The following is a 23,728-nucleotide window of genomic DNA, read 5'->3' as shown; positions in this document are numbered from 1 at the left end:
TTATTATGTATTTCAAACAATTAGTGAGAATAAATGTATACATAAAGCGCATGCATAAAAAGGTACAAAACTCTGTAAATAGATAAAGCTTATGTTACACATAAATTCATAGAACAGGGAGTGTCATGCATCATCCTAAGATAAATAAACTTGTGTTGGACAGAAAGGGTATGAGCGATACATGTAAATATACATATATTTTTTTTTAAATCACACACACCGCAACATTTATAATTTTGATGCTCCATTAAGCAACCTTAAAAAAAGTCTTCATTTGCTGCTTATTGGCAAGATAAAAGGTTGTACTGTAGTACCTTTAATTGTAACTTTAAAATGGCCGTCTCCTAAAATCCCACACAAGAAGGCTAAACCATAATATTAAGAACAGTGCATTTGCTTCCTTAGCCGTTCCTAATCTTTCAACCCTCTGGTGTGGCTCATTGGGTGAAGGAAACATCAGGAACGGCTCTCAGTATGAGAAACCACAATAGTCAACATATTTTACGTTAAATGCTTACTATTACTTCACTAGATAAATGCTTTAACACCTTCCCTTCATTTCAAGATTTTTTTTTTTTTTTTTACTGTGTATTATTAGTGTTTCTGCATTCTGCTATTTTGTGCAAGGTGGCAGTTATGAATCTTTTGTGGATTATTTCTGGCTGTTTTATTTCGACTGTGCAATGTGGTGACTATTATGGATAACAGGTATGAAGAGCCATTGCATGAAGAATATGACTCAAGTATTGTGACTGTGTATCATTTCTGACCTTGTGGATTACTTCTGGTCATTTTGTCGATTTTCATTGTGAAAAACTGACTTTCAAATGGGCTTCAGCATAATACATATGGCCGTTGACCATGTGGATTCTTCCAAAAGCCCCCAAAAAAGGAAGAATTCCGGCATCTTACCACCTGAGGCGAGATTACTTCAAGGGTGCCAAGGAGGGTAGCATTGGGCGTTGGTCACGTGTTGGCAAATGAAGTCCTCTGTCGTGTTAGTGTCAACAATCCACACAAAGTCTTCTCGAAGAGGACACAAAATGGTGTCTCTATAGCCAGGTGAGCAGGCTGTCCCTGTCCATGTGTGAGCCGGACAGGACCGTCTCCATGTCCATCAGGAGGTCTGAACTCAGACCCTCTGGGATGCAGGGCATCAGCTCTTCGTTCTCGTTCATCACGGGCATCGAGTCCTGTAAAGTCGGCGACTCGACGCACTCACCTACGACACGGTTTGCATGTTAGCATTTGAGCCGTTTTGATTCTATTGAGCACTGAGCATTACCGGTGTCCATGTGGTCCACAGAAGCGAGTGCCAGGTCGGATGAGCGTGGCAGGCTGCTGACGCTCAGGCCGCTGTCGGTGCTTTCATTGCGAGAGTGAGCGCCGCTGCGACGGAACAAATAATAAACAAAACATCACATGATAATGATGATGTTGACACTCACCCGTTCAGCGTGGGTTCATAGGTGGGCGCTCGAATCCTGACATCCACAGGTGGGGCAAGCGTGTTCCTGTCAAGATCAACGGCTGCCGACATCTGGTTGCTTCCTCCTCCAGATATGTCCTACACAACACATGCATGTCACATTTGACACAATCTAGCCTTATATTTGGTGTGTCTTAGGTTTTGAAACAGCCTGTGGGAGATCACACATAACGATTCAATACTAATAAACTGTACAGAGGTCAAATTCATCAACTGAACGGTACTTGGGCAGTGTTTCTTTTACATACCACTAGAGGGAGCTCGTGCAACACAAGTGGTAAATGACATGTAATGAGCATATCAGTGCATTCATGTCAATACATCCTGTAAATCAATGGAAAGATTCCACGAATGCACACACTTTTGCACTTTTTCATGACACCATTATGTACTTATGTTGTAAACATGTGCCGATAACTGCGCCATGCTGAATGGCTCCTCATGGATAAATAAACGTTTGCAGAGTCTTGCCTGTCAGTTATAATCACCTGCGTCTTGAGCTGCATTTGTTGCTTGCATCGCAGTCTTTCTTTCTCCTTCCGCTGCTGCATGACCAAGCTTAGGAGGCCTGTAACACACACAAAAAAACATGCAACAAAATAACTAAAAACATTTTCATTGATGTCCTTGAGGTCCAAGTCGACAGTTTTCTTTGATTTGTTTTTTTGCGATCTTCCCGGTTGCGGTGATGTTAGTGGACAAACAAGCACCTGTGCAGAAGCCCACACCCTCCCCCAAATAATACTGGACTGTGGCGGCGCTACCTAGACGCGGGTGGAGCCACGTGGTGCTCTTATTTACGTGATCGATGTAGTACACGTCCCCTTCGGCAGTGGCGGCCCGCTCCCAGCCTTCAGGCAGCCCACCTGAACAGCAGCGAGAGCACACATGAGCAGGAGAAGACGCACAATCGGAGCCCCTTTTTTATGTCCTCTGAGCAAAGGATTGTGGGTAAAAATAAAAAAGACCCAGCTAAACGACAAGATAGGAGTCAGGCTAACCTTGACATACGAGCGGAGATGGGGACAGTGAACTCACTTCACAAAAAGAGACCGTTTGGCTAATAGCCAACAACCCCCCCCCCCCACCCCAAAAGAGCATTATCGAGAATTATATCAACTTGTGTTGAAGACTATTCAATATAATTCTCGTATCAACCATTTTAAAATGCAATGATTGCAGTGGGATTGCGATTCGATTCGTTATGGCTGGAGCTAGCTCGCTAGCATTCCATACACATTTATTTTCTTTGGTAGGCTCTACTGATTGATGTTATTTTGTTTTGTTGTTTTTCTTCAAGTGGCGGGGGTGGGGTGAAGGAAGACCTGAAAATGGCTGGCACCGAATTAAGCACTTAATGCAAGTATTTATAAATAATACCTGCATCTGGATTGCAGCTCGGCGGCGTGTTGGCCGTGGCCGGGTTGCTAAGGGAGTGGGCGTGGACCGGGGACGGGCCGGGGTGCGGCGGGGCGGCAGACTGGAGTTGTGTCAGGCGGGGGTCATGCCAGGTGGTGGTCTTGTCCAGGTGGCTGGAGACACAACACAAATACGCACGTACACAGCAAGTTAGAACAATGACTAGAAGGAGCGGGACTGGATTGACCAGTACGACAACAAAAGTGTAGGTGCATGCGCACACGTGTAAGAAACTCACAAGTCACAACAACAACTTTCCATTTTGCACCTTTAAGTTGTTTTACTTTGTTGCGGATGATGGTCCTTTTTCGGGACAGTGTTTCAAAAATGTTTCGTGCTTCAAATGTGGGGTTTCAAGACCGCATTAAGGGGCCAGGTAATGGTTCCAAAACAGGCCTAGGGTTTAAAATTGGGTTTCAAGACAGGATTTGGGTTTCAGAGTACAGTTTCGAAACTGTGTTGGGGTTTAGGGTTAACAATGAGGTTGCCTAGGAAGACTAGATCAGGGCTTCAGGGAGCGTAAAGCTGCTCTTACTTGAGAAAGTATCGTTGCCCGGTCGGCGTCTTGGCCATCTCCCAGCCGTGCGGGAGCGGCATGTCATCGGGGATGACGGCCGCTGCCGCCACGGCTGCGGCCACGGTCGCTGCGTCGGGCATGTTGACGGGTAGTGAGGCGGGTGAGGAATGGGCACGCACGTGGTGAGGCGTGAGGGACGCGCACGCGCCACCGTCCGAGCTGGCCTGACGGGAAAAACGGGCAATACATCAGATGCTTGTTTTGAAAGAAGCAGAACAGCCAATGTAAAATTGTCTAGAGTTTAGACAACTTATTTTTACACTTGAATGACAAGAAAGACGTCATCCGGGTTTCAAGAAAGTTTTGGAACACTTCCATACCTGTCTGGAGTGCGTCCGGGGGTCGGGCGGTTTGAAGAAGGAGTCAGGGAGCTTCCGCATCCTCATGGGCAGCGAGGCAGGCTGCTGGGCGGCCTTGGCCGGGTTCATGACGGCGCTGAACAGGGCCTCCAACTCGCTCTGGGAGTCGCCGCGGACGTGCACCACTTGCTGGCCGGCCGGGGGCGCGCTGCCGCCGACGCGGTGCCCGTCCATGTGGGGGCCTTTTTTGTGGTTCACACGATTGACAATAACAAAAAGCTGCAAACCACATCTGACATTAAGAATACGCGTGGACGCCGTTGTGGTGTGTGTGTGTGTGGGTTGTGTGTGTGGGGGGGTGCAAAACTTCCAAGACAATGCGTGACGTGGTGCTCGGATTGTTTACACTACTCCCCCACTTTCCTCTTGTCCCCCCACACCCCAGCTTAACTTCACCAGAACTTCTGAAAGTTATTTAGAAACACGCAATCAACACGCGAGAAAGCGCGCGGGTGCGTGGGGGGAAAAAAAATAGGGAAAAGTGCACACAACATGCCTTCCACATACCTTCACGCAGACAGACCGTCTCCCCCACTCCTTTCGTCAAAATCCACGCTCAGTGGCGAGAATAAAACTACAACAGAATCCCACGACTCCTCGAGAAAGAAATCCACGCAGCTTGAAGTGGAACAAAGTGCGTGGAACAAATCACGACGACAAATCCAAACTTTTGTGCGTGTGCGCGCGCGTGCACATCCACGTTCCTGCGATAGTGCGCATGGGCGGGGTTGCAGCCTTTAAAGTCGCCGCTGCACCAAACCTGTGCGGCCATTCGCACTAAAAATATCAAATTTCACCACAGTTGCACCTAATACACACAACAAATGATATAATATAGTGCCATTTTTAGGCGAAAACAGAAACACAAGTAAGAAATAGCTTTGGAACCCGACAAACAAACCCCCCTGATGTCATCCTAAAGACTTGCAACATTCAAGTCAAAACGGAACGTTTTTAATTCAATATTTTATTTTGATTTAAGTTGCACTAAAAGGAAACATCTGCCCGGTATGAGTGAACCACACAGACGGTGTGCGCCTCCTCGTGGAGCGCACGCGTACTGCACACTGTGGGTTATGGGGGGGGAAGAAAAAGAAAAAAACCTCGCGCACCATTTTATTCTTGTTAAACATTTTGCTCCAACTGCCTATAATTACGACGGATGGGAGGATTTTTTTTACAGTAATCTTATAATTAGCTAGAGTTTGACTCCGTGTTTGCCATTGCCATTAGTCCATGGGCTAATGCTAAGCTAACAGCTGGGGCTCATCCACCGTATAACAAAGGACACATGTAGTTGTGCACCCCTGTCCCCCGCCCCGTGTTTGTGGGGCCCCCTAATCTGTGGCCCCTGTCGACTTGCACTTGGTGCACATTCCACAGCATTCGCCATCTTTCATTCACTTGTTTTCTTTTCCAAGGAGGTGAGCGTCTCCATCTGGACTCCGGAATGTTCTCCCTGCTTCCCGTTTTAACAGCCCAGTTTAGGGAAGAAATTGCTCTGACCCTGCAGGAGGCGTCTTTTCTGTCATAATGAGGAAACGTGACGCGTGGATGTCGTGGGGTAAAATCCAAGCGGCCATGTTTCCCCTTTCACATCTGGTTTCCATGATCGGAAATCACGTCTCGCTCCCGGCACATAAACACATATCGTCTGCGCAGCTTATTCTCCAGAGTGAGGAGTCTTTCTAGAGAATGCCATCACCCCTAACACACAATACCCGTAACCCCAAAAATTCTAACTGCAGTTGCAACCCTAAGCCATAACCCAAAACAAATGCGACCCAAACTTCTGAACTCACAATAATCGAAACCCCTAAACCCAAACTCGTGTAGTGCTCCATTTGGGGTCATTTGTAGATTGAAACACAATTTGGTTTATGGCAACTCTTCTCCAGCAGGTGGTGCTGTTTACCGTCCTTGTGTTTGACGTTAGGGTTTTAAGTGAGTATCATTGGGTCATAATGTGTAAATATTTCAGTTTGAAATGTATTACAACAAAAAAAAAACTGTTTTCACACAACTGGTGTAACTATTACAATGCCTTGTTAGTTTCCGTTAAATTAAATTAGGTTCCATGAAGTTAGGCTATATGAGATTGAATAAATTGCACCCGACTCACCAGGTGGTTGCCTGCACATTAACAATGTATACACTTGTCTTTTACAGTGTTTACATTGACAATGGGCATACGTTCTTCTCACACCTTCCCTCCCTGCACCATTCTCATGCACACCTCTCCTCTAATAAAGCTTGATGCCATAAGAAGTCTAAAGTGAGTAATCTTCACCCATTGGGCCCTTAAAAGGAAACTGGGGGCCACAATCTGCACATCAGAGGCCTTATCAGATACGCTCATGTTGACGTCATGAGGTGCTATGTCCTCAACGAGGCGCTCTTGTAACATAAATTAACTCCGTAACCAGAAGAAAACGAAGTGCAGTTTAAACGTTGCAGATCTACGCATTTGTGGATGTGCAAAAATGGGAAGCCGTTTTCCCACAGTGGACAAGGATCTGTGCAGGGTGGGAGGACACAGGAAGCAAAGTCTGCTGGGAATTTGGACCCCGAGGAATCTCATCTGCTGTTCATCATCTATCAGTCAGTCGGTGCACGCACACACACAGCAGAGCAGTTTTAAATAGCTGCACAATGTCTCAACGTAAAAAGAACATTTCGGGGGTTGTTTTCGCTAATCGACACGTTTTCAACAATTCAAAATGATGAGACTGTCGATGAAATAAACACTAAAATAATACATATACAGTGTAGGTTCAAATATGAAATGTTCTTTTGTTAACATATTGAATGTGACGATTCCAAATGTTAAAATTATATTTATTTTTGTGATGCTGAATAAGAAAAAGTTACCCCACATCACACAAATAAAGTTGACTAAAATGTCCTATCCAATCTACATAAAAGTGAAGCAGGACCCTGAAGGATGCATTCTTTCTCAAGGAGTCCAACAGGACAGAGGGAGGGAGCGATGAAGGAAGGGAGGGGGGGGAAAAAGTCCAACTACACTCTCACAGCTCACTTTGTCTGATCTCCTCCCGGGATGAACCACAGGCAGGCGGCGTCAGCCACCGACACCCCGCGGGCCAGGAGTCGCGACAACCTGCTGACATCCGATGACTTCCCCGAGGATAACCGATCGTTTGGGTGAGTTTCACAAACTTCGGGACTGCAGCTTGAAGGTGTAAAACATGACCAATAGTTTTGTCATGACTTTGGAGCAGCCACAGCCAACTGCTGGCTCGGCTCAGCGCCGTCAAGCGCCGGCAGGCCCTGAGGGGCCCGTCCCACATGTTCACCGCACCGTCCGTGGGGCCGTCCGAGGTGGAGCAGCGCTTCTTGGAGGCGGCCGAGTACGGCAACATCCCCGAGGTGCGGCGGATGCTGCTGCAGGTGCCGCACCTGAACGTCAACACGGTCAACTACATGGGCCAGAACGCCCTGCAGTTGGCCGTGGCCAACGAGCACCTCGAGGTGACGGAGCTGCTGTTGGGGTGGCCGGACTTGGCTCGGGTGGGCGACGCCCTCCTGTTGGCCATCAGTAAGACAACAAAAAATGCAATAACAAGATCCAACCACATGAAGGAGACAAATAACATTGTGGATATTGCAGGTAAGGGTTACATCCGCATCACCGAGGCATTGCTGGCGCACCCTTCGTTCCGAGACGACCATCGTCTGACGGCCAGCCCCGCTCAGGTGGACATGCTGGATGACTTCTACGCTTATGATGAGGACGGGACGAGGTAAGACATACAGGAGGGGGGGGGGGATCCTGGTGGGTGTTGTCATTGCTCTTGGACCTGGAAAATAATCTGCAGATTCTCTCACGACGTGACTCCTGTGATCCTGGCGGCGCACTGCCAAGAATTTGAGATCGTCCACACCCTTCTGAATAAAGGGGCTCGCATCGACCCGCCGCACGACTACTTCTGCGGCTGCAACTCGTGCAACTATCAGCAACAGTTTGACTCCTTCAGCCACTCACGCTCTCGAATCAACGCCTACCGCGGACTGGCCAGTCCGGCTTACCTCTCCCTGTCCAATGAGGATCCGGTGCTGGCTGCCCTGGAGCTCAGCAACGAGCTGGCCATGCTGGCCAACATCGAAAAGGAGTTTAAGGTACCTTCATAGATAATCCGGTCAACCTCTGCTATATCACCAGTCGAGCGAGTAAACGCACGACTTTTGACGAGGCCGAAACGTCAACAAAGGCCTCGATCTTATCTCGGGAGTGACGTTTGTTTTAACGTGCGTATAAGAGTTTCTACAAGTGTTTAACTCGCTCATGTTTTGATACAACCCACATGGTTTCTCGCAAAGAACGACTATTGCCGCTTATCCAGCCAGTGTAAGGACTTTGTGGTGGGCCTCCTGGACCTGTGCCGCAGCACCCAGGAGGTGGAGGCCATACTGAACGGAGGAACGGACGACGAAGACAGCTACGACCCGCCCGGGCGCCCGTCCCTCGCACGCCTCAAGTTAGCCATCAAATACGAATTGAAAAAGGTCGGGTCGGAACCTGCTAGGAGGGATCGGTCGCAGTAATACTAACTCATCCTTTTTTTCAGTTTGTGGCCCATCCCAACTGTCAGCAGCAGCTGCTAAGTATCTGGTACGAGAACATGCCCGGGCTCAGGCAACAGACCACCGCTATTAAACTACTGGTGGTCCTGGCCGTGGCATTGGGGCTACCGGGGTTGGCTTTGGCCTACTGGATCGCACCGTGCAGTAGAGTAGGTTCTGCCAATCATCTCAAAACTCCCATCAAGCCAAATTTGCTCCCTCTGATCATACCGTCTTTGCGGACCAGGTTGGGCGGGTGATGAGAAGCCCCTTCATGAAGTTCGTGGCCCATGCTTCATCTTTCACTATCTTCCTGGGCCTGCTGATTTTGAATGCCGCAGACCGTTTTGCAGGAACGGCGCTGTTGCCCAACATGACCCACCGAAATATGCCCAACACGGACCCAATGCTGCTCTACCGCATGACCACAACACCCTTCACCTGGATGGAGATCCTTATCATCTCATGGGTCATGGGTAGGCAATAAAGTAAATTGATGGCTGGATGGAGCCGGACATTCGACTTGTGTCCTGCTGCAGGTATGATCTGGACCGAGGTAAAGGAGCTCTGGAGTCTAGGGCCAGGGGAGTACCTGGTGGAACCGTGGAACTTTCTGGACTTTGGGATGCTGGCAATCTTCCTGGCCTCCTTCGGTTGTCGCTTCTCTGCCCTGAGACACGCCAGCTTTGCTCAGACTTACGTAGACGCGCATTTCACCAACCTGACAAACGCCACGTTGCCTCCAGAGATTCTCTACTTTACCCTTGGTGACTTTTTCTCGCCAGCTCCGTATGTAGACTTCCAGTATTCCAACCCAGTATCCCGCCCTGATTTTTCTTGCAGCACGGATCCACTGGTTGCCGTCAGACCCCCAACTAGTCTCTGAGGGTCTGTACGCAGTGGCTGTGGTTCTGAGCTTCTCCAGGATCGCCTACATCCTCCCAGCCAACGAGAGCTTCGGGCCTCTGCAGATCTCTCTGGGCAGGACGGTTAAGGACATTTTGAAGTTCATGGTCATCTTCCTGCTGGTATTTCTGGCTTTCATGATCGGCATGTTCAACCTATATTCCTACTATCTGGGCATCAAGCAGAACGACGCCTTCACCACGTGAGACGAATATTCGACAAGCCACTGAGAAACTGCTTAAAAACTATTCATGTGGTGGGTTTTTTTACGCAACAGCTTGGAGGAGAGCTTCAAGACGCTTTTCTGGGCCATATTCGGACTGTCTGAGGTCCGCTCGGTAGTCATCAACAACGGACACAAATTCATCGAGAACATTGGCTACGTCCTGTACGGCATTTACAACGTCACTATGGTCATCGTGCTGCTCAACATGCTCATCGCCATGATCAACAGCTCCTTCCAGGAGATCGAGGTTTGACGGATCACACGCCAAGTCACTTTCACTAATATTTATGTTGGGGAGAAATTGTAGATTTTAAAGGGAGGGGGAAAACGACGACTAAACGCATAATAGTGCCGTTCGTCAAACTTGTTATGGCATTGAAGCTAAAACAAGTGCAAATATGTCAAACTAAACCCAATAAGGAGGGTGGCAGTAGAGTAAAGTGTCATTTCTCTCTCCACCAGGACGACGCCGACGTGGAGTGGAAGTTTGCTCGGGCCAAACTGTGGTTCTCTTACTTTGAGGAGGGACGGACCTTACCTGTGCCTTTCAATCTGGTTCCGAGTCCCAAGTCATTGCTGGGCCTGTCTAAAGGCGTTAAGTCTCTGGTGCTGCAGTATGTGAGAGGACAAAAGGAGGACAAACTTGAGACGCAACTTGACAAGGTGATTGCTTCCTATTCAATAATCCTACTTCCTGGAGATGTCACAATATGTCTTCTTTATATTTTAGATGGGAGGAGGGAAAGATTCAGCATTCAGTGATTCCGCACGCCCCTCCAGATACCAGGTATCGGCACCACAAAAGTTTCTGTTATTTTACAAGGCTCATAGTCAACATTCCTGTATGCAGAAAATCATGAAGCGTCTGATCAAGCGTTACATCATCAAAGCTCGAGCCGACCGGGAGAGTGATGAAATCACGGAAGGTGAGCTAGCAGCTAGCAAAGAGTGGACAAAAATGTTTGACAAAAATATTCTTTTGCTTAGGCGAGTTGAAGGAAATCAAGCAAGACATCTCCAGCCTCCGTTATGAGCTTTTGGAAGAGAAGTCGCAGAACACAGAGACGCTGGATGAGCTGATGAGGAGACTTGGGGACATCACTACATCTTCCTGATGATATTTTCTAAGATTTTTTTTTTTTAATATATTTATGCAGCTTGTAAAGACTACAAACAACTTTGCAGTACAGCGGCTACGTTAGAATCATATGTAAAAGGTTCCGAGTGTGTATTTTATATGTATTATATCATCCACCAATATTATATAAAAACTTACCCAATTTTCTTGAGCATCGTCAGAATGACTCCGGAAAGAAAGTCTGGAAAAAGAGTGTTTGAAATGGCTCAGTGTCAAGAGAAAAAAAAAACATTATGTTAATCCACATAGTTGACAATGAAATACTCACTGGTATATTTTCTTTATCCTCCGCAAAGAGCGACTTCTCACCGCAGCCCACTGAAAACCTGAGGACATGCGTCTAAAATTCCTCTCGTCGCACAAAAACTCGACATACTTGTTCTTGGATTGCATGTAAACAGCACAGACCTCATTTATTGAACTCAACTCACAAGTAAGCAGCGAAACATGGATGATATGGAAGGAAAATAGCATGATTTGTACCTTTATATATTTCTGAGTGAAATATAATACTGCCCAGGCATATCTAATCGATTCAGGCAGGAGTCACTTGCCTAAGTGTGGCTTGACGGCAACATCCGTTTAAAAGAAGCTCCTAAATTTGTCTGTTACGCCCAATTAGCTTCATGCTTAATAACAAACGACACAAAACGCAATCATCCAAATGCACCACTAACAAATAGCGTTTGTCTCACTATACTTTTTTTTTTTTTTAGCTTACAACAATTAATATATGAATTACAGGCAGAACATTTGACTGTTTTGCAATATGGACTATTTAGAATATTTTTTTGGGGTGGGGCGTTAAATGTGATCATCTTTGTTGTAATATGTTAATGTCTATATATTCACTCATTCAACTGGTCATTTTATCCCAATAAAAAACATTAAAAATAAAATCTTTTAATAACGCAATCGACCCTGATTTCCTATCAGATCTGTTAAAACGTCATTTCGATATTTACAAATTTTGAGCCAGGAAAACCAGACGGTCCACAGCATCCGGTTTGAGCGCGTCCCTGTGACACGGGACCACGTTGCCGTCGGTGCTAAACGCTCTCTCTGATGGCGCGCTGGTGGCGGGGATGCATAAATACTGCCGCGCTAGCTGAGCAACGCGAGGGAAATTCGTCTGGTGGCATCTCCACCACTCGAAAGGGTCCACATCACTGTCCACCTCTGTAATCTGCAAGTAGATTGTCAGCTCATTTCTGATGCTTTCCTCTTCCGTCATTGCGCCGCCCTGCCTTTTGAAAAAGCTGGCCAAAGTCTTCCTTCGTTTTACCTTGGTGGGTGGATCGGGTTCCGCTTCTGAACCTGCAGCCCCGGGGAACCTGTCCCGCTCAGTCTTCATTAGTGACACAATCTCCTTGACGGCTCTGGACAGAACCCTCTCCACCTTTTCTTCATCAATGTACTTGGTTCGAAAGCGCGGGTCGAGAAGCGACGCCATGTCGAGCAGATCGTCAGCGACCGGGTCCGAATATTTCTCGTTCAAATCGGCTAAGATGTTGTTCTTCACGTCCTTTGTCAGCTGGGTGTCCTTCCCGTCCTCGGCCAGGATGGATGTGTTGAAGAGCTTGAGCACCGGCTTGAGGTAGGATACGCTGATGTATTGCTCTCCTGACAAAGCGTCTGTGAAGTCCTGGAGTGGGCTCAGCGCCTTGTTGACGGCCTCTAGAACGTCCAAATCTTGCCAACTCGGGACTAAGTGTCTGCATTTCTTGTCGTCTTTTAGAACGTGATTAATGGCCCGCTCTTGCTCAAGCACTCTTTGGATCATGGTTTGACGCGAGCCCCACCTGGTCGGCGTCTCTGTCGTGAGCATGTGGTTTGGAAGACCCAGATAGTTCTGAACAATGGCCAGATCCCTCCTTTTTTTACTTGAGTACGAGAAGGTGGACACAACCTTTTTGCACACGCCAATGGCGTGCTGTATGCGGTCGTCTCTCACACCTTTCTCTATAAAAACAACAAATACGTTAATCGTCTTACTTAACTTATACTCATTTGGGAAAGTACCAAGTCTTGGTATCAGCCTAAATTAAAGATATGAGGTATCAAATATTCACCGGGTTAAAACATTCATCAGATAAATGGATTATTAAAATAATCAACTGTTGCTTACCTATGGCATGGTGAAGTCTGTGACCAAAGCACTGGAGTCGAGTCCACCTGTTCAGTTCCACAGCTTTCGTGACCTTCTCGCCATCGTCGGTAGTGATGGCTACGAGTTTCTCCTCAGAAAGCCCCCAGGACTCAAGCGCCTCCTGCAGGCCTGCTGCAAGTAGTTCTCCAGTGTGGTCCTCAGGAAAGTAGCTGGTCTGCAGACAGTGACTTTGCAACGACCAGTCGTCACTGATAAAGTGAACTGTCACGCCGAAATAGGGCTCCATGGTGCGACTAAACCACATATCAGTGGTCAAGGCGTAGTGGCGCACGGCCGCCATGTCTGTTTCCAGCTTCGTTCGGCGCTTCTCGTACAAGTTCGGGATTGCAACTTGGCTAAAGTACTTTCTGTTCGGTACTTCATAGCGGGGATCCAATGTCTTGATCATGTGCTTGAAGCCTTCTTTTTCGACTGTATTCAGAGCAACCAGGTCTTTTGCGAGGTGGATGGTGATTGCGTTAGTTATGTCGGTCCAGCGTTTGCTTTTCCTATCGTATGGAGCCCCTCTGGTAGTCGTCTCTTGAATTGTTCTTTGATTGCCAGCCGATGTAAAGGGCGCCGTTTTTAACTTCATACATTCTTCATATTCCGAAACGTGTCTACGGCAAAGATGGTGGAGCAAATTGCTCGTGTTCCCCCCAGTGGCAGCAACTTTAATAAAGCAAATCTTGCATAAAATGTTTTTTTGGTCGTAGTCGTATTTTTTGAAACCAAAATACCTCCAAACCACAGACACGGCTCCTCTTTTCGTCACAAGTTCGTCTTCCCCCTCATTTGGTTCGACTTCTGAAATTTCCATTTCAAAATGTTCATTGTTTTTCTTATCCATCTTAGCCATTCAGCAGTATTGTTTACATACACCGCGCCTCGCAGTCACACCGTGCTTCACATTCAAAAGGGTCCGATGTGAAACAGCGACGCGCGGTGCACATTCCGCACGATATGGCGATCGTCAATTTTAAAATTGTATACCACAAACTAGCTCCTCAGGTAACCCTAAATGACTTTAAAACAACCTGAAAAAAACAAGTTGCATGAGAAGGGCCAATACACACTTTGAGTAGTTCATATTGTGTATTATTCGATTCAAAATTAAAAAGAGAGAAATTGAAGTTTACAAGCAAATGGCACCGATTCGGTGGAATGGTCCTATCTTGTTCAGACTGAGGGGTGAGGTAGGGCACATTTTGCCGAAATTGGGTCAGAGGCAGGGTACACCCTGGGCTGGACATCTGCCAGTCACAGAATATAAAAAATAATCCACAAAGTCTTACTAGAGAATGCACGAGTCCTTTATTAGGACACAAAGGCACATCAGGCAGCAGTAGAAAGACAACACAACAGTTGAGTTCCACATATCCCAAATGTGTGGACAATGACGGTTGTTGATCTGACCAATAGCAACACATAAATTATTACGATTCATCAAAAAATAAAAACACTGCTGTGAGACGAATACAGTAAATGGATGAGAATCATTCGAGACGCACTGTTCAGTGATTTCAGCTACATGTTTAAATATAAACAGTATATGCTTTATGGATGTCTTCAAGTCTGGCAGTGGGGTGACGACATCACAGACGTTCAGGTGTACACGATGTAGTTCTCGGGGATGAGGCCCGTCCTGCCCTGGTAGGTTGCCTGGAGCCAGCCCGGTTCCACCGATGGGTGCACTGCCGAGACAACAACCAAACAAAAATGAGAAATTTGATCAGAGGTTGTTGAATACTCCTGCTAATTCACGAATGGTGATGAAAGCTTCCTTGGCAGAGGTAAAGCAATATGTCACTGACTGCAGTTGCTAACCAAAACAGAGGGCTGTCATTTCTTACCGTTTGAAAAGAGCGCCCCCTGTGGGAAGCTGAGCTCGTGGCTGTGTTCGGCCTCACAGGAGTACAGAGCTTTTGCATCCCTGCGAGACCAGTAAAATGATTGAAAATATATATTTTTTTGAATTTATCAACAAAGAGATACATTCAATTCATGAATCCACAAACCTTCCGGGAGCACAAATGTCCAAAGCTGAGGAGAACACAGAGCTTTCCCGTTGTTGTTTTTGTGCCCGGGTGGATAACCTGGAACACACACAAACACTGGCAACGTGAGACAAGTTGCCATGGTAACACCACTTCAGGCATAACTTGACAGTTCTTCATAATAACTGGACACCTACACTGATCCTGGCCTCTGGTAGCCATTGGTGGACATGGACTTTGGCGTCAAGACGTCTAAGTCTCGTCGTAGGTGAGGCGCTTTCCGCATTCGTGCGGCCTCTCGCGGATCTAGTGACGCTAAACTCTGCACTGAGCCGTGACAGCTTCGGTAGTCTGAAACAGGAAACAAAGACACGAGTCAAAGGTACTTATTAAAGTCTAAGTGGAGGATGTTGCGTACCTTCCGAGATGTGCAAGGAGGTGAGTGAGGACGATGTGGAAAGCGGGTAAGGGAACAAGGACGAGGAGGAGGACGAGGATGAAGATGCCCTCCTATACGCTGCCGTCCTGTGAAGCTGAGGTGGCGAAGAGTCCTTCGTCTTTTCTTGGGTGCTTTTCAGCGACGAGACAGACGATGCCCTGGGGACAGAGCGAACCTGCCGGGCCGGAGACCCCGAGGAGGAAAGCTGCACGGTGGATGAGGAGGATTTGGACTCCTTAGCGGAGGACAGGGAGATGGTGGAGTCCGTCCGCTCGGCCGCGGAGCGCAGAGACGCCACGGACGACGACGCGGATAACGCCACGGGCGGTGTCTCCTTTTCTGTCGGCCATTTTCTATCGTCTCCATTGGAGGAACAGGAAGGAGGCGGATGGAGTTGAGTGGAGGAGTTGGGCTCGGCAGGAGGCGACGTCTGCGACGCCCCGTTCTTCTCTGAGGAGTGTGAGGACAGCGACTCCTGGCTGCCCATCGGGGTAGTGCCGGGGCTGCTGCTGCTGAAAGTGTCGCCTGGAGGGGAGGCAAGAACACAAATGTGTGTGACAATTTTACGTCATGTTCAGAAGTGTCTCCTCTGTTTTGATAAACTCGTTCAAGCGAGACCCAACGCTGTCAAGCACTCACTGTCGTTGTCCGCCAAGCAGAGAGTGGGCGGGTAGAGGCGGGCCTTTCTCTTCCCCGACGACAGACAGATGGCCTTGCTCCTTCGAGGGGTCGCCCGAGAGGATGGCGCTGGGGGCAACGGTAGCGACAGGTCGGGAGCCTCGTTGAATATCTGCCAGGCAAACACAGCGCAAAGTGTTAACATGTACGAGTGTGAGTTTAGCTCACTGTGTGTGCGGACCTTGTCGTGGTTCTCAATGATAATCTCCACCACAATATTCTGGAACTTGATGTTCATCATGGCGGCCACCGTCTCCTCCTGCGACCGCATCAGTGTCGGACCAAAGATCATGCCCAGGTTGGACACCGTCATCATGTTCTGGGCGCAGTGTGACGACACCCTGCATACAAAAAAAAAAAAACTCCTTTTCATAACAACTGAATAAAACTGAAATGCAACTTTATTCCTGTGTACTAACTTGAGGAGGTGATTGGTCAGGAGGTCTAGCATGGTTCGGTTCTTCTCAGGTAGCTTGTGGACCAACGCGTGGATGGCCCTCACGCGATGGTTCTGATCATCGTATTCTGTGAAAAGCGTTTTAAGAGATTTTTCTACACAGATATACAGAGGCAGCCTTCTTACTTGCAGCCTTGATGAATTCCTTGTGCAGTCTGTAGGTCAGCACAGGTTCTGCTAAGCACCTGCAAACGTATGATGTCGTATAAAATATGCATGATTCAAGGCATTCATTTTCAAATTTGGTGGGAAATCCAGCCACCTGAAATAATTCTTCAATCCGCTGGTGATGGTCTTGTTGTCCCAAGCGTCTGCGTCTAGCTGAGCGCCCGAAGCAGAAGTGGAGGCTGCGGGGAAAGCAGACATGATTTCAGCACGAGTCATCCTCTGTTGACGTCATCGTCAGCAAAGCAGGAAATCACGTCAGTTGGAGCCCTGCCTTCTTACCAAACACGCTCGTCATCAGCCGCTGGACTTTGGAGTTGACGCCCCCGGTCCGGTACAGGCCCAGACTGTTGAGGCCTACGTTCACATTTATTGCTGCTGTTACTGTGAAGGTCCCCCTCCCCCCCCCAAGTGTATTATATCTACCTCTGGTTTCCACTAGCGCGATGCAGTTCCTTACAAAGCTGAAGCCGGTCTCGTTGAGGAACGCTGGAAAGCAAGAGCCATCGAATAAAGCAAACAAAAATGCTGCAAAGTGGCGGCTCTTGAATTGAAATGAAATCTGGCTTCTTACTCTCTTCCTTCTTGCTGAGCAGAGACGGCAGAGTGTAGATCTGAGGAGCCACAAACAGGTCAGCGCAAAGTCACTCAATAGAAGGAGAAGAAGCAGGTGAAAGTATGACTCGTACTGGTTCCTTGCCATCCATGGCCTCCATCCAAAGTCGCCGATTGGCCTCTGAGAGCGCTTGCAGAGTGATGACGCCGTGTCTGCACAAAAGCAAAAAGGAGGATGGAACCCAAAACACAGCGGCGCTAAACGGCCGCTTTGCCGTCACCTCTCGGCCACTTCGATGTCGAAGCAGAAGCGCTTGTCGATGGAGTCCGTCTTCCTCCGCACGCACGAACGAAGCCTGAACATCTCCGGCGTCCCGTTCACCGCGCCGTTCTGTCAGCGTAGCTGTCTTGTCATCCGATCGTTTCATCATCACAACTAGGGGGAGGGGCTCACCTGTCGGCTGGCCGGCCGGGCCTCGGTATTGCTCATGGTGAACATCTTGGAGCTCTTCTCATATGTACAGTAGTATCTGGTCCACACGCTACCCAGCGGACCTGAGAGAAGACACCGGCGGACATTTTGGATGCCGTCTGCAAAGGGGGGAGCGGACCGTCCAGTCGGGCTCACGTTTCTCCTGTATGTACAGGTAACCCTCCATGGTGAAGCAACCGGGAGCTTTGAAGTCCTCCTCGGCCGAGCGGATCCTCTTCATCAGCCGCTCCACTTCGGCCCGAGTGCTTTCAAAGTTGTTGCGGGCCTGAAAGGCGCCGAATGAACAGGGGTTCATCTTTTACGATGAAATGTTTCACTTACATTCTGCAAGTTGAACTGCAGTTGCTGTTTGTAAGGCTCAAACTCGCTGGCCAGCTCGTAGCCTTCGTGGTAGAACGTCAGCAAGCCTTGCAGGAAGGCCAGCAGCTGAAAAGCAACAAAAACAGAGTCATTGTCAAAAAAACGCAGATTGCGTTACTCTTCTTGTTTACGTTCACAACAAAGACTTTTTCTGCTCCCGGTGGAAAAGATCTCCACGCAGGAAGTGGTGCGGCCGAAACAGGAAGTAGCCTTCACTGATCTGTATCATTAAAATATGATTATCGGCAGCAAAAACAGAGCGTTTGGGTTTTTTTCTGCGGTGATGGTAATGACGCTCAAGTTCACAAGCAATGACACAGTGAAAAAAAAAAAAAAAGGATTCGTTTGGAAAGATCAAGAACATTTAGAATTGTCCCCCAGAGGGAACATTCAATCTTCATGCGACTTTCACACAGTCAACAAACAAAAAGGGGCTCCTTTGGACAGGAGGTGTTCTCCTTCCACGTTCTCAAACCTTCACATCGTGTGTGCGTTTAGCGTGTCCTCACCGGCTCTACAAACTCAAACTTCTTCCTCTCCTGCACCTCCTGGATCTTGAAGACGTATTGCAGCGAGGCGTCGTTGAACACCTGCCGGTCTTTGCTCATCTGCGAGTCAGCCTGCGACAACAACCATCACAGATCAGTGTGTGTGTGTGTGTGTGTGCGTGTGTGTATGTTACCTCATGAAGCTGCGACTCCTTCTTCTTGGAGGACAGGCTGAGGTGTTTCTCCAACACGGAGTAGTAACGTTCCGTCTCCTTGTCAAACTGCTTCTTGCCCTCCTGAGTGAGATTGACGCGTGATTAAAATAAAGATAAAATTGCCTGTCAGGGTTTAACCGTCCTGCTGAAACGGAATTCGCCCAAAAAACTGTTTTGGAGTCTAGCTGCGACTCGCACGCTGCTGCGACATTCGACAAGCAGCTGCCAAGACTTTTTTTTTTTTTTCTCCCCTGGACTCGGCCACACGTGCCCGCAGGACAACATCATCAGGGTTGTTCGTCTTGATTTTTAATTGGTGCGTAACAGGAGATGGCCGAGGGAATTGTGGGGGCAGAGACTAAGCACGGAATGTTTCATTTTCTTTTTTTTTTAGTGGCTGTTTCTGGTGAGAGTTTATTTCAATTCTGATAGGGTATCTAAGAAAGGTCTCATAAGTCATATACAGTCTTGCTTGTGTGCTAGTTTAGAGTAAGATAACGTGAATGAGAGGTGGGCTGCTGAAACCAGACACCGGCCTCCTTCACATCGCCTCACTGCATGTCTGTGACGTGTCTCCCAGCGTCCGTTCCCACGACCTCCGTCCTGACACGTCTTGCAGTTTATCGGAATAATGCTCAAGAGCGGCCGGGGGCCACCGCGGGATCGACCACTGCACTAAATAACTCGTCAAACATTATCACTTGGCCAAGAATGTTCAATTAGATTAATTAATGACAGAAAAAAAAAAATCCCATATGGAATCAAAACCAAAATGGCCGACTTCCTGTTCCATTTCATAAGGTCTTCACATGTAACTCAAACAAAGAGATCTTAAAAAACCCAAACAAAATGGCAGAATTGTGTCCTTGAGACTTTTGGGTGGTTCAATTTATGAGGCATGCCGACCAGAATTCTTACTGCTACGTCAAACTAGCCTTGAAAGATAACCCCTCCCCACACACACTTTTTTAGTGTTTTATGGCAAGTCATCAAATTTGGCCACCGTGCTCCACCCATGCACAATGACAAAAAATGTTTCGCAACTTTGGGTTATCTGTCCATTTTCTTTTTTTTTAAAGTTTCCAAGGGGCACTGAGTGACTTTTGTTCATTCATAAAAAAAAAATAATAATAAAAAAAAGGGGAGGGGGGGCATTTTGTACCTTTACCGCACCGATCTGCTCCTTGCGAAACCTCTCCAGGGGCGAGATTAGTACGTCGTCAGCGTTTTGGATCTGTGGGAGTCAAAAACAAAAGGCGGCAGCCTTCAGATGAGCGTGTTGCAATGGCAATGAATGTCACAATCATTGCTGATACACATCTCAATCCCGTTATTCGGCCAACTCTTTGGCGATTTCCAGGCTAAAACAAATAAAAAAATGATCGTCATAGTCAGAATTAGACACAAACGCTTCTTTGTTGTCAACATCTTGTCACCACTGGATGATGTCACGCTATTCAACGTAGCAAATTGCTTTGGTAGAGACGCCGAACTGAACAAAGGTCACAAGTTTTTTTCTGTTCCATGGATGGCATTCAATCTGTCAAATGATGTTGTTGTGAAAGCAATAAAAAAAGCCCGAGAAGATCTTGATCTGTGATAAGGCAGCTAGCTCACTTTAGTGAACACACGATTCTGCGGTCACATGCGGCGACTTTACTTTCGTGTCATGAGGTCACCCGTATTGAAAGGGAGCACTCTATTTGTGTTGCTTTCGCCGCTAAACTGCGACAGTCACCATGAAATTGGATACCACGAGACAAACTCTGATTACTGGCCTGCCTTATGGCCACTACTGACACTGCAGAATCCACACAGAAAGGCCTAAGCCCGGATTCAAACCCAGAACTGTGCTAACCGCAAGCCCATCAGGATGCCTGGAGCTAACATTAGCGGTGGAATAGGAAAGTGGTGCTGTGCTCGGCGCACAAAATTAAAACAACGCACAAGCGCACGCACAGACACACACACACAGGAGTCTTTTATGGACTTTCCCAGGCAGCGAGGGGCTCGGCTCTCACTGGGGAATAGTCCGAATAGGTTCCACATGGTTCCTCAACCAGTAGACCGTGCACACTTTCACAAAAGGCACACATACACACGCACACAAAGGGGGCCCTGTAGAGAAGGTCACACACTTAAGCACAAACTGATTCTGACACAAAGGTTGATGAAGTGTGTTTGAGTCAGACTTGTGTGCAGAAGGGGAACTCGAGCCAAAAGTCCCGGTTCCGCAGAAAAAGGTTCACGCCGTACAGGAAGTCTTGGTTCAGACACAACAGGTGGACCCAAATACTCATGAAGGGAGTTGCTTACTCACCAAACGCTTTCGCTCCTCCTCCATGGTGCTCAGCAGCTGAGAGAACTCCTTCAGAGACTGAGCTGCAACCAGAGTGCAAATACAAGTCAGTCGGGCTGTTGCTATGGAAACAGCGTTGCTTAAAAAGCCTGTTCTGCTGGCTTACAGAACTCTCAGAGTAGGATTTTAGGACTAAGTTAGGATCATTTTACCACATGTAAAAAAAATAAAATAAAGGTGTGCGCTGGAATCAAACCCACCGATGTTAATCTCATCGTCTGTCTCGGCGTCTCCGATGCACTCGAATTGGAACTCCTGCAGCGACTGAGAGAAACGCTGCACCGCCTGCGAAAGGCCTGACAGCAGCAGAACAAACGTGACCACAATTTCAGCAACGGCTCCCAGAGTTAGGCGGCCATGAATAACAAAGTACTATAAATGAAAGTATTTATCGCAAAACTAGTCCGAAAAACACGCAGTATCATTTGAGCATTAGCATTTATGTTGCAAAAATCCTTTTGCAGACCTCTCTGGTGCTTTCTCTGGGGACCACCAGTGGCCCGCCTTCCACAAGTTGATAAATGACTTCAGCTTCAAATAAAAATGGTGTGATGTTAATTATTCCAATAAAAACAACAATGTAATAATCACGTTTTATAAGACTATAAATGTCTTTCAGTCTATAAAACACTCCGAGGGAGAAGCAGTTAAAGTCAGCATGGCTGGTGATGAAGCCTGGAAAGAAACCACTTGGCAATAAATAGCATCTTATTGTCAAAAGATCTTACTGCTGAGTGCCGATATGAGCATGCTTCCATCCTTGATGAGATCTTTGATAAATCTATTGGTTCTTTCCAGCTCGATCTCGTGGCATTGAAGCCTATCTCGGAACTCGGGGCTGTCTACGAACGAGTCGCTGAACTCCAGCGTCGGGAGACCCATCCTAGCTCAACGGATGGCGAGGACAAATTACGCCGAAAAAAGACGCCAAGATTCCGGTCAGGACGGCGCCGAGGCTCGCTGGGAATATCCGGGTGAGAAGTTTGCTCCGCTCGACCTCTTTTTTCATGCCTTTCTCCGCGTTTTTTCTCTCCCCCCCTTCGCTCGTTCCACTCGCCACTTCCGGACACTGGAGCGGCGTTGACAGACTGGAAGCTACTTTTTTTTTTTTTTTTTTTTTTTTTTTTTTTTTTTTTGGAGTGGGGGTATAAAAGAAGACGAACATAAACGATAAACTGCGTTGAGGGGGAGTTCTCGGAGATTTCCGTGCTACCAGTAGATGCTGAATGTGTGAGGGAGCAGGATGAGTGCGAGAGAAGCAGGATGCAAGTTTGGTTTCAAATAAATCAAAGAAGCGCTTGGCAATGAATGCGACGCTGCTAGCTAAATAGGGTCTGGCGGAAGGCTCGTTACTATGGGGACGGGAGACTCCTGCTGGCGCCTCATGAAACATGAACTACTCGAAAACTACTTTTACTGCCTATTATTGCAAAGCTCCTCTGACTGAACTCCCTCAAAAGAATATCAAACAGCAGCAGCTCATTCAGAACATTGCAGCTTGGGTTCTGACCAGAACCAAAAAAAACTATTATAATACTGCAGGACTGGTAAATAAATAGAGCGAGTTGGGATCAATGCCAGCTGCTCAGTGGCAAAGAAAGACGCATTACTGACAGATGGCCAGAGGCACCGAGGAAACCACTGAATGTTTTCTTGGCTCGCCATGTCAAAGATGCTTTGTTGTCTTACTGTACCTGCAATGCCATGACGACAGCAGTAAACTGGATTTAAGGAGCGCAACTAATCCAAGACACTTTGGAGCTCAATCGTTTTATTAACTCACTGATGATACGGTATGGATCAATCGGAAAAAGTGTTCATTGAAAACCTGCAACATGCCAAACACCGCCGGCACTTTTTCCTGCGGGCTCGACCATACAGGGGAGAACTTCCCACAATGGCAGGTGAGATTGGCAGGTCCAAAGATTCTTTTTCTACTATGGAAAACTAACGTCTGGAGTGGAAAATTCTTTTGTCAGGCATCGATTCATGCAATTGATGGATTTGTATTCAGAAGCAGTTGAGCTATCTTGCATCGGTCAAAGCCCTTCTGACCCGGCAGGGTTTCTCCTCTACCCGGACACCCCCGCCAAGATGGAGACCACGTCTCGGGAGGCTTTCTGCTTCAGGACCGTGCCACCACGAGACGGCGTGAAAAGTTCCCTTCCAGCTGCCCAGACGTCCCAGCAGACTCGCCATTGCCGTCCAGTACCCTTGAAACAAACACAAAGTGGAAAGAGCGAGCATCTGGAGATAGATGAGCAAGCAGACATCTGTGAGCCAAACCAAGATCCAAAGATGCTGTCTCAGTACCAGAAGGACTTTCCGCCTCCGTCTTCCTGGTGCAGGAGGAGAACCCCTGCCCTGCCGCAGCCGGACAACATTGGCATCAACCCGGCTTTCAGGTGAGGACTATGGTCATAAGTTTGGAGACACTTGCCTATGCTTGCTAATTTGTGTCTCCAAACATTTTGAGTGATGTAGGATCGAGTTCGGGACAATCAACAGGGAGACTTACCCCAACTGGCATGACCCTTGAACTGGAGCCGCCCTGTCCACCATTGCTGAATGACCTTCCAGTAAGATATGCTGCCCGTAGCCACTAGGGGGCGTATTGGGATCAAATACGAGCTATGACCTGGTGCATTTTCCAGAATGGAACGCCAAGATGAGTG

General features: G+C 47.7%; 5 protein-coding genes across 9 annotated transcripts; 2 read left to right on the top strand and 3 right to left on the bottom strand.

Moving 5' to 3' along the window:
- Nucleotides 1-19: 19 nt before the first annotated feature.
- Nucleotides 20-4,565, bottom strand: LOC119133264 (transcriptional coactivator YAP1-like). Of its 2 annotated transcripts, XM_037268897.1 has the most exons (9): nt 4,352-4,565; nt 3,806-4,063; nt 3,444-3,649; nt 2,870-3,021; nt 2,254-2,355; nt 1,978-2,057; nt 1,449-1,567; nt 1,286-1,389; nt 20-1,222 (listed from the first exon to the last, which is right to left on the bottom strand). In XM_037268897.1, exons 2-9 carry the CDS (start codon nt 4,016-4,018, stop codon nt 1,053-1,055), a joined length of 1,146 nt encoding a protein of 381 aa, XP_037124792.1. In that variant the 5' UTR covers nt 4,019-4,063; nt 4,352-4,565; the 3' UTR covers nt 20-1,052. The 2 variants fall into 2 exon arrangements, with proteins under 2 accessions (XP_037124792.1, XP_037124793.1); XM_037268898.1 differs by lacking the exon at nt 2,254-2,355 and having other exon boundaries at nt 4,352-4,563.
- Nucleotides 4,566-6,662: 2,097 nt separating this feature from the next.
- Nucleotides 6,663-11,042, top strand: trpc6a (transient receptor potential cation channel, subfamily C, member 6a). Of its 3 annotated transcripts, none has more exons than XM_037268876.1 (14): nt 6,663-7,009; nt 7,087-7,403; nt 7,476-7,608; nt 7,684-7,984; nt 8,186-8,371; nt 8,434-8,598; nt 8,676-8,904; nt 8,968-9,195; nt 9,272-9,536; nt 9,612-9,807; nt 10,023-10,223; nt 10,291-10,486; nt 10,548-10,716; nt 10,769-11,042. In XM_037268876.1, the coding sequence occupies exons 1-13, from the start codon at nt 6,906-6,908 to the stop codon at nt 10,673-10,675; spliced, it is 2,649 nt and encodes an 882-aa protein (XP_037124771.1). In that variant the 5' UTR covers nt 6,663-6,905; the 3' UTR covers nt 10,676-10,716; nt 10,769-11,042. The 3 variants fall into 3 exon arrangements, with proteins under 3 accessions (XP_037124771.1, XP_037124770.1, XP_037124772.1); XM_037268877.1 differs by having other exon boundaries at nt 6,674-7,009; nt 10,291-10,347; nt 10,411-10,486; nt 10,548-11,042; XM_037268875.1 differs by having other exon boundaries at nt 10,548-11,042.
- A 272-nt stretch (nt 11,043-11,314) lies between these two features.
- Nucleotides 11,315-13,766, bottom strand: LOC119133258 (E3 SUMO-protein ligase ZBED1-like). Its single transcript, XM_037268888.1, has 2 exons — nt 12,827-13,766; nt 11,315-12,660 (listed from the first exon to the last, which is right to left on the bottom strand). Exons 1-2 carry the CDS (start codon nt 13,704-13,706, stop codon nt 11,660-11,662), a joined length of 1,881 nt encoding a protein of 626 aa, XP_037124783.1. The 5' UTR covers nt 13,707-13,766; the 3' UTR covers nt 11,315-11,659.
- Nucleotides 13,767-14,138: 372 nt separating this feature from the next.
- Nucleotides 14,139-21,935, bottom strand: arhgap42a (Rho GTPase activating protein 42a). Its single transcript, XM_037268873.1, has 24 exons — nt 21,782-21,935; nt 21,254-21,349; nt 21,015-21,076; nt 19,857-19,928; nt 18,674-18,775; nt 18,501-18,611; nt 17,953-18,057; nt 17,767-17,896; nt 17,593-17,693; nt 17,420-17,529; nt 17,273-17,351; nt 17,158-17,197; nt 17,010-17,072; nt 16,866-16,940; nt 16,681-16,765; nt 16,545-16,603; nt 16,381-16,486; nt 16,143-16,302; nt 15,923-16,073; nt 15,263-15,808; nt 15,042-15,195; nt 14,866-14,943; nt 14,701-14,780; nt 14,139-14,541 (listed from the first exon to the last, which is right to left on the bottom strand). The coding sequence occupies exons 1-24, from the start codon at nt 21,933-21,935 to the stop codon at nt 14,453-14,455; spliced, it is 2,808 nt and encodes a 935-aa protein (XP_037124768.1). The 3' UTR covers nt 14,139-14,452.
- Nucleotides 21,923-23,645, top strand: si:dkeyp-69c1.9. 2 transcript variants are annotated; one of them, XM_037268910.1, is made up of 3 exons: nt 21,923-22,027; nt 23,116-23,458; nt 23,538-23,645. In XM_037268910.1, the coding sequence occupies exons 1-3, from the start codon at nt 21,949-21,951 to the stop codon at nt 23,590-23,592; spliced, it is 477 nt and encodes a 158-aa protein (XP_037124805.1). In that variant the 5' UTR covers nt 21,923-21,948; the 3' UTR covers nt 23,593-23,645. The 2 variants fall into 2 exon arrangements, with proteins under 2 accessions (XP_037124805.1, XP_037124804.1); XM_037268909.1 differs by lacking the exon at nt 21,923-22,027 and adding an exon at nt 22,182-22,957.
- Nucleotides 23,646-23,728: the final 83 nt, after the last annotated feature.

This window comes from Syngnathus acus, chromosome 14 (assembly GCF_901709675.1).
Source record: "Syngnathus acus chromosome 14, fSynAcu1.2, whole genome shotgun sequence".
Classification (NCBI taxonomy): Eukaryota; Metazoa; Chordata; class Actinopteri; order Syngnathiformes; family Syngnathidae; genus Syngnathus; species Syngnathus acus.
Note: the sequence above shows the minus strand (reverse complement) of the source record. Positions and strands in the feature narration are given on the sequence as shown.